We start from the raw sequence: 16566 nt of genomic DNA, 5'->3' as shown, positions 1-16566 counted from the left end.
GTTTTCTCCTCCTTTCATAGTGTGAAGGTAGGAGTTGCAGACCCACGTTTGTGTCAGATAACTCATCATCAAGGACTAGATGATTCAGAGAGCTCCTTTTGTATAGGAACCAGGCCAGGGCAGGAGAGAAGTGAATTGAGGCAGAGTCAGCTGGGATTAGGGTTTCTAGGTGGGAATTCCTGACCGTTCTCAGGAATTTATTTCGCTTTCCCGTTCCCAAATCCCAAGAAAAGTTGGTCGGGAAAATTGGCTCCTTGAACCCAGGTGGTTGGTAGTATTGGCCGTCACTTTGTGGAAACTATTCATCGTGGAGAACAGAAAACAGAAAGTTTGTATCTCGGCATTCAGGAACGGGAAAGCGAAAAAAATTTCTGAGAACGGGTGGGAATTCCCGCCTGGAAACCTTAGCTGGGATCAGTTAAGAGCAGTTTTGCTTGGTGTCTGGCAGTAGAGAGAAAAGACAGTGTTGAGTTAAGCAGACAGGGTAGGCTAGAGAAGCAGGGAGCCCTGGCTCACTGACTTGGGTGAGAAACCCAGCAGTGCACGTGGCACGGGAATGCTTGGTTTCCGCCTGTAGCTCTGCCTTGTAAAGGTGTGACCCTCACGTCTCGGGGCCTCATAGATTCATTTCCTGTTTTGATAAAGTTAAGATAGTACCTTTGGGTAGTTGGGTTGCTTCCAGTTTGGGGTGATTGTGAGTAAAGCTACTGAGAACATTCCCAGATGCATTTGGCACATATGCCTTGGATAAATACCAGCGCTAGAGAGGAAGGAAAATCAGCAAAGTTATGAATCATCGTCTCTTTAATATCAAGGAAAGTGTTTTGATCCCACACGAGTTCAAGCCTCTCCTCCTGCTTATGTTCCGATATTTCATCATTTACCAGGAGGTCCGGTTTCTGCTGAGGAAATCGGGTACCTTACGTCTGCGTCTCATCTTTGTGGCCCATTTCACTGAGATCCAGGCAGAATTGCTCGGCCAGAATCAAGCTTTTGACCTTTGAAATAGTCTTTCTCCAGCAGAATTGATAGGAGCAGGAAGGTAGAGAGTTTAGGGATATTTAGGGAGGCATATGGCCCGGAAGCCTGTTCAAATAGAGTTAGAAGAAAGGCAAATGTCAGCTCCTGTTGGTTACTTTTTGAACACACTTGCCTGGGGGATAAGGAAGGAAACTTCAGGGGTGTCGGTTGACAGGCGTCGCTGGGCAGCTTTTGGAAACGCCAATATGTCAACATGAGGTTTTCGCGTGGTCAGTAGTGGCGGCCCACCACTCAGTGAAGACAGATGCACGAAAAGGTCAGACGGACTGGACTCGGGTTTATCTACTTTGTATAAATAGACTGGAAGCCATTCTCCTTCTCTTCGGGCAGATCGTGGATTCCATAGTATCACGGACAAGCATAAATCCAAGTGGCACAAGATAACCATTTCTGTTTGGCTTTTACTGCCTGTTGGCTATATTTTCAAGGAAATGGTCATGCTGGCCCCTCTGTCTTGAAGTGTCCCCGCTCCTTCCACTCTCTCTGTCCTTCTGGCTACCTCCTGTTCATCTTTCGATGTCCATCCCAGGCCTCACCTCCCCTGGGAAGCAAGTCTTCACATACAGTGACTCACTCTTGCTGGGCACCTGTTTGTACCTGATGGGGTCCAGAATATCGGTGACAGCACTGGGTTAACGCAAAGCAGTAAGAAGGTGTGATCCCAAGCGTTTGCTGAAATGCGCTGTCGTGGTTATGGTTACTGCTTTGGATGTCAGTTCAGTAAAAGTCACAAAAGTCCCAGGAATTTCTTTGCATTAGAATCAGATTGAACACGCTCAGTTTGCTTTGGACGTGAGCAGGGACATCCATCTGGGGATATTGTGGGCAGCGCTGGCTCAGAAGCCAATCGTCACACAGTCGTTCTGAGTGAGTGGGAGTGAGCTGGGGCCAGGCATTTTAAAAGGACACTGGAGTTGTCTTCGGGTTGTCAACTGATGAGCTCATAAGGATATAAATGTTAGATGTAGGACCTGCTATCTTTCCTCTTGGCTTGATTATATTATAAACAGAGCAAGTTTGAAGTCTGGGTGTCCAGAGGAGGGAAAATGGGTCCTCTGATCAAATTTTTTTTTTGTTTTGAGTTTTGGATTTTTTTTTTAAAATTTATTGGGGTGACAATTGTTAGTAAAATTACATAGATTTCAGGTGTACAATTCTGTATTACATCATCTATAAATCCCATTGTGTGCTCACCACTCAGAGTCAGTTCTCCTTCCATCACCATATATTTGATCCCCCTTACCCTCATCTCTGATCTACTTAGTTTGAAAGTCTGATGTTCGGACCCCTTACTTAGCTAAATCACCCCAAATAGGAACTAGATTGCCATGTAGTCCTGGGGATAGCTGCCAGAGAGGCCTGAGAGAGCGAGAAGGGAGCATTTTAGTTGAGACCAAGGGCAAGATGATAGCTATCAAAGATGTGGAATTGAACTATAAGCATTTTTCTTTAAAACATTCTTCTGCTGAATGTTTAAAAAGGTGCCATGAAGAATCTCTTTGTGGAAAGCATCCTGTGTCAAAAGCAAAACATAGGCTCAGCAAGGAATCTTACTCGTCCCTGTAACTAAAAGTGGCCTGCGTGACCAGTGTGACACCTACCACAGCAGTTGATTCATCCAGTTCATGCAAACAAAGGGCCAATTTATTAGGGCGTGTCCACAAGTCGGCTTGTTCAGCTTGTTATCAACAGGCTAGCCAGGGTTTCTGAGCCTAGTGGATGCAGCTGCAGCTTTTCTGATATAGTGGAGACTTACTGGTGTCTGAGCAGGTGGGTTCAAATTCCCTAGCACAGACCACTCAGTTTTGCAAAAAGTTGTGTATCTACACTTCTGTTTATATGCACAACAGCTTGCCAATTACATCTTTTGTGCTTAGATCCGTTGGGGGGGTGGGAATCCTTACCATGTGGTTCCTGATGAAAAGAGAGGTATTGTTTTCCCCTTTGGGAAGAAAACAAAGCTAGGTTAGTTTCCAGAGATCATTTTACTAATGACAGCCGCCTATATTCGGGGAACACAGAAAGACCTCGTGTGTTTGGTTTCAAGGCTCCGATGACAGCTGCAGGCAGCTCTGGGGGTGGACCTCAGGGCCGCCTGAGCAGGAATCGTCCTTCAGGCAGCGTGTTGCAGAAAGGCACCATCTGTTTCTAGGATGATTCCAGTAGCTGTTGAAACGCCCGTGAAAATAGCCCGGCCAGGTCTTCCCAAAATTCATCTTTTCCCCTCCTTGTGTATGACAACCCTCTATGTAATAAGGCAGTTTAGGAACAGGAGGGCAGTGAAAACGCGTCTTTAAAAAAAAAAAAAAGATCGTCCTGTCACCTAGTTCTGCCCTCTCCTACCTGCCTCCTCCCTTCTATTCTGCTCACACTCCAGGATGTCGCTCTTGCAGAGTTCATTTTCCTATCCAAGGACAGACTAAAGGACGCTGGGATGGATTATTTGGGTCTCCCCTGCTCTGGGCTTCAGGTGGGCGGGAGTCCAGTCATCGCTTTCTTTTTCGTTTGTAATAATAGATGGATTCAGTGCCTATGAATTGCGCTGTGCTGCTGCCGGCTTCACTGGGGACAGGGACGAGAGACGAGAGACGTGGATCCTACCCTGAAGCCGCAAGAGTGAGCGATGGGTGGCAGTACTGCTTTTGGTGGCGGAATTAGAGTTCTTTAAAATGTTGCCATCGTTTGAAATCTTTCCTTGCCGAAATATGTAGGAGTCATTTCAACAGGAAAGCCAAACCGCGGCCAGGGGCCTGTCGAGCAATTCCATCACCCCGTTAGCCGAGGCCGTCAGGTGCCAGACTGAGAACGGGGGATTCTCGGTGGTTTTATGGGGAAGCCCAAAGATCACTGCAGAATATAGACCTGGGGGGTTGAATCCGACTGCCTCTTCCCAGGTTTGTGAGCTTAGGTGGTTTCTCTTGGCCTCTCTGGGCTCTGTCACCGAAGCCCACTTCTCCAGTCTTTCGGAAGATTGAATGCGATTGTGCATGAGAAAACTCCATACATAGTCAAGCTCATTAAAGGTTTCTTCCTTTCCCTATTTTCCTTTTTGCAGTTACTGTAGGATTTGGACTGGAGCCTAGAAATGTTCAAAATTCCAGGCTCTCGCTCTAAATAAGTTTGCCTTCCTGGCAACATTTTAGCCCTTTTTAATTGCAGTGTTTATACTTGGCCGAAGCTGAATTAGGGGAAAGGATGGAGAGAAGGAAGGGACTCGTTATAGAGACGTAATAGACTGGAGTCCGGGGCAGCGCAGGACGACAGGGCCAGTCACACCCAGAGGCTGAGTAATTCCGGGATAATTAGGAGATGGAGACAGGAATTGAAATGCACCAGGGTGAGTTGAAAAAAAATTATTTCAGGGACATCCGCAGGACTGATAAGAGCAAGGTAAGCTGTGACGCCGGTGTTGAGAAGCTGGAGCTGGTGTATTGATTTAAGAATATGCAGACGATGACCTACTGAAGGTAGGCACACAAGCCAAACACATGAGGTTGACAGGTAACACCCTCAGCATCCAAGCCCCCGCTCGCTCTGAGGACCCGAAACCGACAGGTCCTTTTAAATTGAAGGAGCAGTTTCAATACACCCACACAAAGGAAATCGAGTCACAAGATTTATTATTAGGTGGGTGCAAAAGTAATTGCGGTTTAAAAGGTTAAACAGAATTGCAAAAACCGCAATTACTTTTGCACCAACCTAATACTTACAGCTCCCAGAAGCAAGGTGGGGACGGAGGTCCCCACAATGGGCTGGGGGAAAGGGCAGCCCTCTGTCCCAGGTGACGAGTGAGCAGGAGCAGGAGATAGCACCTATAAGGTGCTTGCGGCAGAGGTCACTACCTTTTTGTGGGCTTCAGTTAGGTGGTTATTTTAGAAGGTTCTCCCAGAACAGCCAAGCGGGAACTTGTGATGAGAATTCTAAGCCCAAGTCCTTCTCTGCAGTCCAGACGCTAGATGTGAGCAGGGATATCAGGTTGTTACATGCCTGTGCAGTAGCTGAGGAAAACAAATGCTGTTTTTCAAAAGCTTCAAAAACAGAGAAAAACAGAAGTTTTTCTCATCATAAGACCTCTATTACAATTTCCCCAAAGTGAGGTATGTGGGCGAGGTTTCCAGGGGCCAGGAGAACAGCCAGATGAGAGGGTTTGGGGTGGCGCTGGAACTGGGCAGTGGGGACCAGGGGCCCCAAACCAAGCAGTGTGTGCTGAGTCCACAGGCTTTCGCTGCAGAGGATGCTAACAGCCTGCAATCCTAGAGGAGAGGACATTTCATGGCTGGGGACTGTCGCAAAGAGCAGGTTTATTAGGGCATGTCCGCTCGTGCGTGAAGGTGAAGATGAGAACAGAGGCAGATGAAGACAGAAGTGCTCCTTCCAGCCGGCCCATGGCTTTCAGACTTGCCTTTGGGGTGAAAAGAATGGTCTTGGTTTGAATGGATTGACATCATCTATATTCGTTTGTTCATCTGCCCGTCTTCATTTTCCTCAATAACTCATAGATCTGTGTTCACAAAGGTTTTCGAGCCTTTTAGAGAGAGATCCAAATTTTCAGCCAGCGTGCCCCGTTGGAGCAATCAATCGTTTTAAGTTTAATGCCAGTTCCGTAGTTTCATTTTCTGGGATATACTTCCCAAGTTTCTAATGAACCGGAAGATGTAGAATATCTTATGTGTGAAGAGAGGGCTCGCTCCTTACAGAAAGTCTGTTCTTCTTAGATTTAGTAAAATTTCTATTAACTCGACCGTCAGGGACATGAGAGCAGGAGCTTGTTACATTCTCCTCGGTGTTCCCAGCACCTGGCACAGGACCTACCAGGTAGTAGATGCTCCACAGTATTTATGGAATAGATGAGTGACTGTAATGATGACAATTTAGTAAGACTAGTCCCCTCGGGAGGGGCCACCAGAAAGGAACAGAATGAAACTGGGGAGGTGCAGTGGGTGTTGTTTAATGAGGGTCTTTCAAGACCAAATTATGACTGTGGTTTGAAGGTTTTGAGAAGCCACTAGGAGAGTTAGGCCGTGTGGAAGTTGGCTGACTGTTTTGGGATAACTCAGATAAGAGCTGCACTAACCAGAGTGAGGTGCTAAAAATCCAGGGGGTCTCACCTACGAAGGTTGTGGGTTTGCTTCCTGTGGGGTGAATTAAGCCTCTGGTATGCATTGCCACAGAGGTTAGTGCATACATGGACATGCTTATCTGTTTGTTGTGCATTTCTGTAACAGCTGTTTTTATTGAGCTCTTTTTGGGTACCAAGCTTTTTGAACATATTAACTCATTTAATTCTTATCACAACCCCATGAATAGGAACTCATAGTCCTTTCATTTCACACATGAAGAAACTGGAGCTTAAAGGTCAAACAACTTGCTCGGATTGTCAGAGCTTGTCAGCGGCAGAGCTGGCCTCTGTATACCCGCGTATATACAGTAGGCAAGAATTTGCGTTACAACATCATGCTAAGGCAAGAAATGTCCTTAAACACGTTTTTCTTAATCAAATTGCAGTGGGGTTGGTAAGGTGGCCATTATCAGTCTTTTTTTGAGGGCCCCCTCCCTCACTGCACTGGACCACTTAAGTGAGTGGTCCCCCAAACAGTGGGGGTGCCTGCTTAGTCTGTGGCTGTAGCCACAGTGATTCCCCTTGATCTGTGCGTTACTCAGTGCTGCCTGTAGGAGGAAGCTTTTGATTCTCTATAGATGGTGCTGGGGGAGGGGGCCCTTCTGTTGCCCATCCCAGGGCTGCAGGATAATAGCCTCCATAGGGGCTCCACAGCTGTCCGTCATTCAGAGTGCTGCCTGTGAGAGGTACAGGGTCCCATCTCCTTTCTTTCGGGGAACACACATCCTTCTATGAGGCCCCCTCCCCCAGGGCTGGGGCACCTCCCTGCACGTCAAAGCACCAGCCTCTCTTCTCCTTACTTTCGAGCTTAGCTCCCTCCTGGGAGGGTCTCGTTGTCTGATGACTGGGTTCAGGGCTTCCATGCCCTTGCTCTCGAGTCACAAACAAATTAACTGAGTAAGAAGCGCATTGGCCAGAAGTTCTCGACTTGGAGTGAGCCCAGGAATTCCCTGGAGAGCTTGCACATGTGGCAGGTTTCTGTCCCCCTTCTGTTGCACAAGGTTTGGAATGGGGTCCAGGAATCTGTATTCATCTGGCTCCAAGTGTTTGTCCTGCTGGGGGTTGAGGACCCCACTGTGAACGTCATTGACCTGCTTTAGAACAAAGAGCCAAAAGGGAGAAAATGAGCATTTCAGGGGGAACTGGGCAAATATTACCATCCTGCCAGATACATTCACACAACATAAATACATATTTATAATGTATATTGTGGAAACTATTGGTATATTTTTGATACAAATATATGATTTATCTGGCATTTTCACCTAATATAATTGTGTGATCATTTTCTTTTTCTTTTTTAAATAAGTCCTTCAAAAGCCATAGTTTCTATGTCACCATAATGTGTAACTGTGTAAGTATGCTAACATTTAGTTACCTGGTCCCCGTTGTTTCATATAAGTGTTGTTTTCCAGGTTTGCTGTTCTGAATAATGCTTTGATTAACACACTTCTCCATAAATTCTTATCTTGCTTTTGCATTTTAAAATGAACTTTCAAATGATGGCTGGCCTTCCTTTCAAGGATTTGGTAGGACTTTAAAGTATTTCTCCCGTCCCCCAATAAAAAGATCACGTGGGTTGGTTCTCATTTAAAAACCAATTGTTTCCCATACCTGGGAAAGTAGCTTTCTGTTTTAACAACAATAGAAATAGCTGGATGATTCATCTAAGGGAGAAGTACTTCTTTTTTCCTTTCCCCCTTTCAAAAAAATTAATTTGACGTACCGCATTGTATTAGTGTCAGGCGTATCGCACCGTGACTTGACATCAGTATGCCTTAAGAAGAGAGAAGTATTTCTGATGCCAAACTAACAAACAGACACTGTCATGAGTGGGACCAGGCCCCTGGTTATTGGAAGCCTCAGAGAACAGTCTCCCAATACCAGCCAGATAAGTCCCAATATTCTCAGCCCATGGGTTGATGTAACCTACCCCAGAAACATCAAGCAGTGTATTTTAGGAAGCATCACAGGTGGTCAAGACGTATTTTATAGTTAGGAAGTTGACAATGGATAAATTAGGGCCCCCCCCTCACCCCCAACAATCTCATTTGGGAACTTGGTGTTAATAGAAAACCAGTAGGAGCATAAGAGAGTGAATGAGTCTTTCTGAAGGGTGGTGTCTTCAGGGTGACAGCTGATCTGACTTTTTTTTTTTTTTTTTCCTTAAACAAGGTAAACCAGTTGATCTATTTCCAGCAAAGGCAGGGGCATTCTGGTCCCTGGGCCATTTTTGACTCACTTTCAGCCAGGCCCTGAATAACTGTTGACCTCCATTATTGAGCAACCATTTTCAAGCACCTACTATGGTTAAAGACTCTGTGTCTGGTGCTCAAGATTAAAAAAATAAGTAAAACCCAGTGCTTTATCTATCCTGGAATTGCTCACAATCTATCTCCTGGCAGAGAGACACATAAATACTTACAATAAATAATGTGACAATAGAGATGTGTACACAGTACCGTGGGACTCCTTGGAGTAATTCTAAATGCTTAAAAATAAAGAGCCATCAAATTGCCAAAAAATGGTTAATCAGTGTGTAAACGTTGCTCTTAACTCGAAATATGTTTAACATTTTAAGAAACTGCCAAACTGTGTTCCGAAGAGGCTGAACTGTTTTTTCATTCCTACCCACAATGTACCAGAATGTTCTAGGCCGTCACATACTAGCTACCCCTTACTACAATCTATCGATTGCCGCTGTTCTGATGGGTGTGTACTAGTAGCTTATTGTGGTGTGAATAGGTTTTTATTCCGGTCTCTCACAGCATTGAATATATTATAGCAATGTGTGTTATACATCTCCGAAAGAGAATGGTGGGGAGGGGAGGCCATGTTTCCTAAACTCATTTTCTCTTGGAATTCTTCCCCCCCCCTTAAATGGGCATATTAAAGGCCTAATGTTCTGCAGCACACATTTTGGGAAGCATTACATCATTTAATTATAATATTATTTTTAGCTTTGTTCTCTGTGATATTTGATTATGAACGAGTGTTTACCACACAGCGATTTTTGAATCGAATAGCGTGGCCTCAGAGGTTAATAGAATGTAAGGCTTAAAGGCGGCTGCTGAAGAGATTGGTGCTAGGACAGTTTTGGGGGGCGGTGGTTTTCATGAGGAACTAAATGTTAGTTTGTTTTTCTCTGTACTTGGTTTCCCAGCCTAGCCCAGATGGGCCCCAGATCTCAAATAAAACTACATTGGGCTCAAGCTGAGATCCTGGCTACGTTTTAATGATCAACACTCAGCTAATAATCATGATTATAACAACAATGAAAACAAAATCAAATTTATATTGGTCGCATCTGTGCCAGGCACTGTGCTAAGTAAGCACTGTTGATGGATGATCTCACTAAATCTTCCCAGTGACCCTGCAGTGTAGGTACTATTATTGTAACCATTTTGCAGATGAGGAAACCGAGGCCTGGAGTGGTCAGTAGTTTGTACACACATAGTAGGAAGTGGCAGAGTCCGCATTTGACCCTGGGGGGGGGGGTTCTGACAGCAGGGTCTGTGCTTTTGCACACTCTGCCACCCCACCAAAAAGGAGACCAGGGGGAACAAAGATTTTTGTCTTAATCACACAGCAGTTGTGGGGTGCCGGAAGGATTTCCTGTCCAGAATGGGCCTCCCTCGAGTTGCCTTAGTCCACTCACTCTGGCTCTCTCCCTCTCACCTGGCAGGAAAAACACAACTTGTTCTCCTGTGGGAGTCCACTCATGGCCACCTTTCCTTCCAGTCCCGTCGTCACCACCTTTGTCCTGACCTCATCTCTGGACTATTAACACACACACGCGCGCACACGAGGAAACTTCTGTCTGGTTTTATGGTCCCTAGGTTTCCTCTTAGAAACCAGGCCTCAATCCCCACCAGGGAGATTTCTCCAGATCCTCGGCCTGCGTGCCACACTGCTCTGCTTGGTTTGGCAACAACCTTCCTGGCCGCCGTTGCTCAAAGGAAAATGCCCAGTTCCTGAGCAGGGCATTTAGATTGCCTGCTGTTGTCTCCCCATCGCATCTCCCCTAATTCACTCTCTTGGCTCGTCTGCTGTTGGCCAACTGGCCTCTTCATTGCTGTCTACACCAGCATCGCCATTCCTGCGTCCATCCTTTGCTTATCCTTGCTCTCCAGCCTGCAGTGCCCTCCTTTCTACTGTGTGATTCTCTGAGCCCTTCCCTGTTCTTGGAAGTCCCCCGACCTCTAGGAAGCTATGGCAGCAGATTCCAGCCCTTAGCGACCTCTCACTCCTCTGAAACCTCTGGGAGAACCTACTGTCTGTGACCTTGGGTCATCTGACCTCTTCAGCCTCAGTCTTGTTTTCAGTAAAATGGGTGTAATAATAGTCCCTGCCTCACAGGGTTGTTCAGGTTAAAAATGTAAAGCATGTGCTATACTTAGTGTAGTACCTGGCACCAAGCCACGAGGCAAGTATCCAATGAATGAAAGGAGATATTAATAATTAAGATGGTCATTTTTATTCCTGCATGATGCTTGTGTTGTTTTACTCTCTCATGAGACATAGTCGTATTGAGAATGACATCAAGTCATGTCATATGTACTGCAGTGCCTTACGCGTCAGACATCCTGGCAAATGTTTGCTGAGGGTGAATGAAGAAACTAACTTGGGAGTCAGGAGCCCGATGTCAATCTTAGCTCTTCAGAAACTCAGCTTGTGACCTTAACTTGTCTCAAGGACAGGAGAGAGTGGGAGGCAATCCCAGTCTCTTCCACTGTATAGCTTGCCTGATGTTATTTTTGAACTTGGCTTCAAATCCAAGCTCTGAGATTGATTCTCTGTGTTAATCTGGGCATTCTCTAATCTTCTCAGCCCTCAGTTTCTTCATCTGTGAAATAGAGAGAATAACCTTGCTTCATTATCGGCTGTGAGAATAAATAAGATATTCCTTGTAAAATGCTCACTTTAATATTCAGTTAATAGCTGCTCTTCTGGTTCATTGTTGTTTAGTTGATAAACTCTAGGTTTGTTAATGTTTTTGAATGTGTTAGTTTCCTTCCTTGACAAAGTACTACAAATTGCATGGGTTGAACAGTAGAAATTTGTCTCCCAGTTCTGAAGGCTAGAAATCTATCATCAAGGTGTCAGCAAAGTTAGTTTCTTTTGAGGTCTGTGAGGGAGAATCTGTTCCATGCCTGTCTCGTAGCTTCTGGTAGCCTCAGGTGTTCTGTGGCTTGTAGGTGGGACTTTCTCTGTGTCTTCCCATCACCTTCCCTTTATATTAGTCTTTCTCTGCTTCCCAATTTCCCCTTTTTCTAAAGACACTAGTCGTATTGAGTTAGAGCCCACCCAGATGACCTCCTCTTAACTTGATTACCTCTATAAAGACCGTATTTCTAAATAAGATCTCATTCTGGGGCCCTGGGAGTTAGGGCTTCAACATACCCCGGGGGAGGGGTCATAATCCAATTTGTAACTGAAAAGGATTAATAAGAATATTCCCTGAAAATGCTGAAAACATAACATGGCATTTCTCAATGAAAGAGAAAAAAACAACAGTCACTCTAGACAGTGATTTCCCCTTTTTCCATTGCCCTTGACATGCACAGCTGTTCCATTACCTGGAACACTTAAAGTGAAGTAGTTTTGACGAAGATGAACTTCTTCCCACAAAGCCAGTCCCAGGACCTTTGCCCCCGTGGTATTTCCCACGTGTGCCTTCAGATTTGCAAGTCTCTCAATTCAGGTTCATGATATTTCCGCAGAGCCCCCAGGATGGAAATAACACACCCGTTCTCTGGCAGCTGGCATTCCGTCTCCATTTTTTATAGCACTCTGCAAAACTCTTGTGCTGTTTACATGTGATTTATATTCCTCCTGTGGTCCCTCAATGGATGTAATAAAAACAGATTTAGAATATTAATCTGGCATGGTGCAGGCCAGCATGGTCGAATACAAATTATTTACTGGGGGTGATGAAAAATCAAAAAGGATAAAAAGTGAGACCCAGTTCTTAGTAAATATGTCTTGCTCGCTCTACGGCACTGTTTCTCAAGGCACGGTCCACTGGATTCCGCACGATGGATTTCAGAAAATGCAGGTTTCCAGGCCCCACCCCCACTCTGCAAGTTCAGAGTCTCTGGGGGCAAGGTCCTGGGATGTGTGTTTCTAATGAGGACCCCCTCGCCCCCGTGCCCTGTGTGGTTCTGGCCCACCCTGCATTGGAGAAGCATTGGTCCTGGGCATTCCCCAAGAGAAATGCATTGCGTTGAGTCACATGAGTTCCAGAGCTGGAGTCATTCCAGGAGTGACGGCAGGCAGGTATGGGGCAGAGGGCCCAGGGATACACTGCGGGGGAAGGGTAGGGTCCAGTTGCCACCCTGAGGACAGGCGTGTCCAGTCCATTATGACATGACGTATGCCGAGTTTGGGGAAAGGACAGTTTGGATTTGGGGTGTGACAGCAAGACCTGTAAAGGTTGATGGTGTATATACATGTCGGCAGGTGGATTTTGCTGGCGAGTGGGTTTCTGGCAGCCTCAGTGAGGAGGTCTGAACATCCATCTGGCAGCAGGGCAGAATTGGAGGAGGGTAAGAGGTATAGGAGGGCCTGGCCACCACCCCTGAGGGACTGCCCAGTGCGGAGCTGGGCCGCAGAGCCACTTGGGAAGCTGTGCGAAAACTTAGGTTTCTGAGCTTGAGCCAGCCCTTCTACATGCTCTGGGAATCTGTATTTCCAAAGCTCCCCAGGTGATTGAAAATGACAGTTCCTCAGGACAGCGTTTGGGAAACACAGGGGCCATGGAACAAAAACTGACTTTGGGATCACTAGACCTTGATGTCCCATCCTTTATCTGTGTGACGATGCAAATACTTTTTATCTTTCTCCTTTGATTGTTGTGAGAATTAGGGGTAAGAGATGGGACACCCTCAGCACACTAGGCATTACTAAATGGTGCCTCCAAAGCTTGTGAGAACTGGGCTTCTAGGAGGGTAGCTGGGGCAGGGTGCTAGTCCGTTGGGCACAGGAGTCAACCGAGGGACCCAGTGATTAGAATTGAGACAGAGGGTATAGTCTTGGCTCTCACAGCACTGGGTCCTGATTTCCCAAACTGGAACTAAAAAGAAAAAAATAAAGAGCAACAATACTGTCAAGGTTTCGATAGCATTTACCATGCAGGTCAGGTGCTGTTTTAAGCACTGTATGCATAACCTTATGACTTAAGAACTATTGTTATCCCCACTTTCCAGATGAGAAAAATTGAGGCTCAGAAAGACATGTGCATGGTCACACAGCCATTATGGGGCAGAATCAAGTTTCAGACCCAAGCTCTCTGGCTCTGGGTCTTCAGTGACTGTTCCTGCCTATTTTAGCCAAGTCCAAGGTCAGAGTGACCCTTGAACCACAATGCTGAGTTTCAAAAGTAAACTGGGCCTTAGGAAACACGGTCCTGGATATTTTCTTTGTCACACGTCTCTAGATATAAAATTGTCCGGCCCCTTCATAACAAAGTTAGCAAGGTGTTTTCGTAACCGAAGCTGAGCTGTATGTAGTAAACCTGTGTTGTTGCCAAAGGCTTGATAAATTCTAACAGAAAATCTATAACACAAAATTGTCTTGGACTGAAAACCTTTGCCGCCTTCTGTTTCATTCTCGTGTAAGATTTGACCCTGTTCACGGGCGAGTCAACACTTCAAAGGGCCTCTCTGACCCTGTTCTTTCTCCCCTTCTCCTGTGTTTCACTGATTCGGTCTTCATTCATTTGGTAGGAATCTGCAAGTCTCGTTAAGGTTTCCTCCGCCTTACACACAAAGCGCAGGCATTAGTAAATATGTTTGTTTAATCCTGAGCGTGCCTATTAGCATTTCGGCAGTTTGTAATACTCTCCTCTTTCCCTTCTCTGTACTCCAGGCCATAACCTTCAGTAACAGAACACATCAGGCCAGCCAGCAGGCTGCCACGTCCTGCCAGCGCCTTGTCACGCAACCCAGCTGGACCCATTTCTAATCACCGTCTCCCAACACAACATCTCGGGGTCACCGAAGGAAACCAGACCAGAATTTGAAATTTTCCAAAGACGTCGAACGCAAAAGGAGACTTTGGGTGTCTTGGCACAGATCTGCTCTATTTGCGAGACAAAGGAGGGGGGAGAATACCGGTGCCCCTTTCACCCAGGTAGTCACATGAGCACGTTCTACGTTTAAACCTTTACACATAGGATGGAGGATGGTTATCGAAACAGCCCACACCTCTACCACGGCGCGAGGGATCTAGCTCGAGAGGCGACCCGGCAGTCCCGCAATCAAGGAATGGACGACTACACATACCAGGACAGCTATGAGGGCTATGCCCCAAGTGATGGCTATTACCGTGGCAACGAGTCCAACCCAGAAGAGGACGCGCAGAGCGATGTCACAGAAGGCCACGACGAGGAGGATGAGATCTACGAGGGCGAGTACCAAGGCATCCCTCACCCAGATGACGTCAAGGCCAGGCAGACCAAGATGGCGCCCTCCAGGGCGGACGGCCTTCGGGGCCGGGCCGACCTGCTGGCCGAGAGGATGGAAGATGAGGAGCAGCTGGCCCACCAATATGAGACCATCATTGACGAGTGTGGCCATGGGCGCTTCCAGTGGACCCTCTTTTTCGTCTTGGGTTTGGCCCTGATGGCCGATGGGGTGGAGGTGTTCGTGGTGAGTTTCGTCCTGCCCAGCGCAGAGAAGGACATGTGTCTGTCCAGTTCTAAGAAAGGAATGCTTGGTAAGTGCACGTGTTCAAAGATGGTTCTTTTCTTGGCATTCAAGTATGAAGAGGAAAGAGCAGCAAAGTGTGTATAGCACCTGTCACTGTTTGGCACCTTACATCTATCCCAATGTCCTTGCCATGTCATCATTTTACACGCATTTTGCCGTTCAGGTGTTGTTTTTATATTTCTTTCTTTTTTAAAATTTATTGGGGTCACAATTGTTAGTAAAGTTACATAGATTTCAGGTGTACGATGCTGTATTACATCATCTATAAATCCCATTGTGTGTTCATCACCCAGAGTCAGTTCTCCTTCCATCACCATATATTTGATCCCCCTCATCTCCCACCCCCCACCCCCCTTACCCTCTGGTAACCACTAAACTATTGTCTGTGTCTATGAGTTTCTGTTTCTCATTTGTTTGTCTTGTTCTTTTGTTGTTTTTGGTTTATATACCACATATCAGTGAAATCACATGGTTCTCTGCTTTTTCTGTCTGACTTATTTCGCTCAGCATTACTCCCTCAAGATCCATCCATGTTGTCACAAATGTTCCTATATCATCTTTTCTTACCACCGAATAGTATTCCATTGTGTATATACCACAACTTCTTTATCCATTCATCTATCGAAGGACATTTTGGTTGTTTCCATGTCTTGGCCACCGTAAACAAAGCCGCAATGAACATTGGAGCACACGTGTTTTTATCTATAAATGTTTTCAGATTTTTTGGGTAGATCCCCAGGAGAGGGATTGCTGGGTCATATGGCAATTCTATTCGTAATTTTTTGAGGAACCTCCACACTGCCTTCATTCAGGTATTGTTTTTAACCTCAGATAAATTAATTGATTGGCTCAAGTTTACACAGCCAGTAAGTATTAGCGCTTAGATTCCTCCTCAGGTCTGTCTGACTCTCAAGCTCTTATTTTTTTTCCAAATCTTGTTGCCTGCTTGAGAGTCTGATTTCTCTCTTCTTCGTATGAACCCATCCTCTTCCTACCCAAATGACAGATATGTTTTGTGAGTGGCAGGCCGAGGGCTCTACCACTCCAGTGCTTTGCTCTGCGTCCTTCCAGAATCCCATCTGCTCCTGGCTTCTCTTCTATCTCTAAGTATTTGTAGCTGAATGCTGGGAAATGATTGCTGGGCTGAGCACAGAGCCCCTGCAGGCTCTGGGGAACCACAGTGTGAAGCACAGATGGATTCTGCAGGATGGAAGACCAGCGTTACAAATCAGTGATGAGGCTAGTGCCAAGCAACAGATATCAGGGCTTGAAACAGAGGAGGGCGGAGTTAGAGAAAGGATGGGCACCAGTGGGGTGGCATGGAAGGCACTCATCGTATATAGACAAGGCTGTGTTGGGTCATTAAATGTCCCGCAAAACATACCCGTTCTCTACATTTCGAGTCCCTGCAATTGATCATTTAGCAGACACGCAGTTAGTGAGGGCTTGTGTTGAGTCAGGTTCTGACTTAAGACTGAAACATGCTCGTGGCTCTCCAAAACTCAGAATCTACTTAGCAACTTAGCTTATGCCTCCAACAAATATTTATGTCTTGTGTACTGTGTAGTTGTCTTCTGCCGAGCCTCTGGGGAGAGAATACTGAACTAGATACACAGATTCCTTGCCCCTGAAAGAATTTACCTATAGCAGGATAAACAGGCATTAACACACACAGAAACTTCTTTAATTACTGTG

At 46.0% G+C, this 16566-nt stretch overlaps 1 protein-coding gene across 16 annotated transcripts in view; it reads left to right on the top strand.

Annotated features, from left to right (window-relative positions):
• The window catches only part of SV2B (synaptic vesicle glycoprotein 2B), a 100833-nt gene that overhangs the window by 43891 nt on the left and 40376 nt on the right, over positions 1-16566 (top strand). For 15 of the 16 annotated variants that reach the window (XM_019726699.2, XM_074318264.1, XM_019726696.2 and 12 more), the window contains one exon: positions 14030-14878. In XM_019726699.2, the coding sequence (XP_019582258.1) occupies positions 14338-14878 (541 nt within the window). In that variant the 5' untranslated portion in view covers positions 14030-14337. Of the gene's footprint in view, positions 1-3558; positions 3658-14029; positions 14879-16566 lie in introns of all 16 variants that reach the window. The other variant, XM_074318268.1, reaches the window with a different exon arrangement.

This window comes from Rhinolophus sinicus, linkage group LG13 (genome assembly GCF_036562045.2).
Source record: "Rhinolophus sinicus isolate RSC01 linkage group LG13, ASM3656204v1, whole genome shotgun sequence".
In the NCBI taxonomy this organism is placed as follows: domain Eukaryota; kingdom Metazoa; phylum Chordata; class Mammalia; order Chiroptera; family Rhinolophidae; genus Rhinolophus; species Rhinolophus sinicus.
Note: the sequence above shows the minus strand (reverse complement) of the source record. Positions and strands in the feature narration are given on the sequence as shown.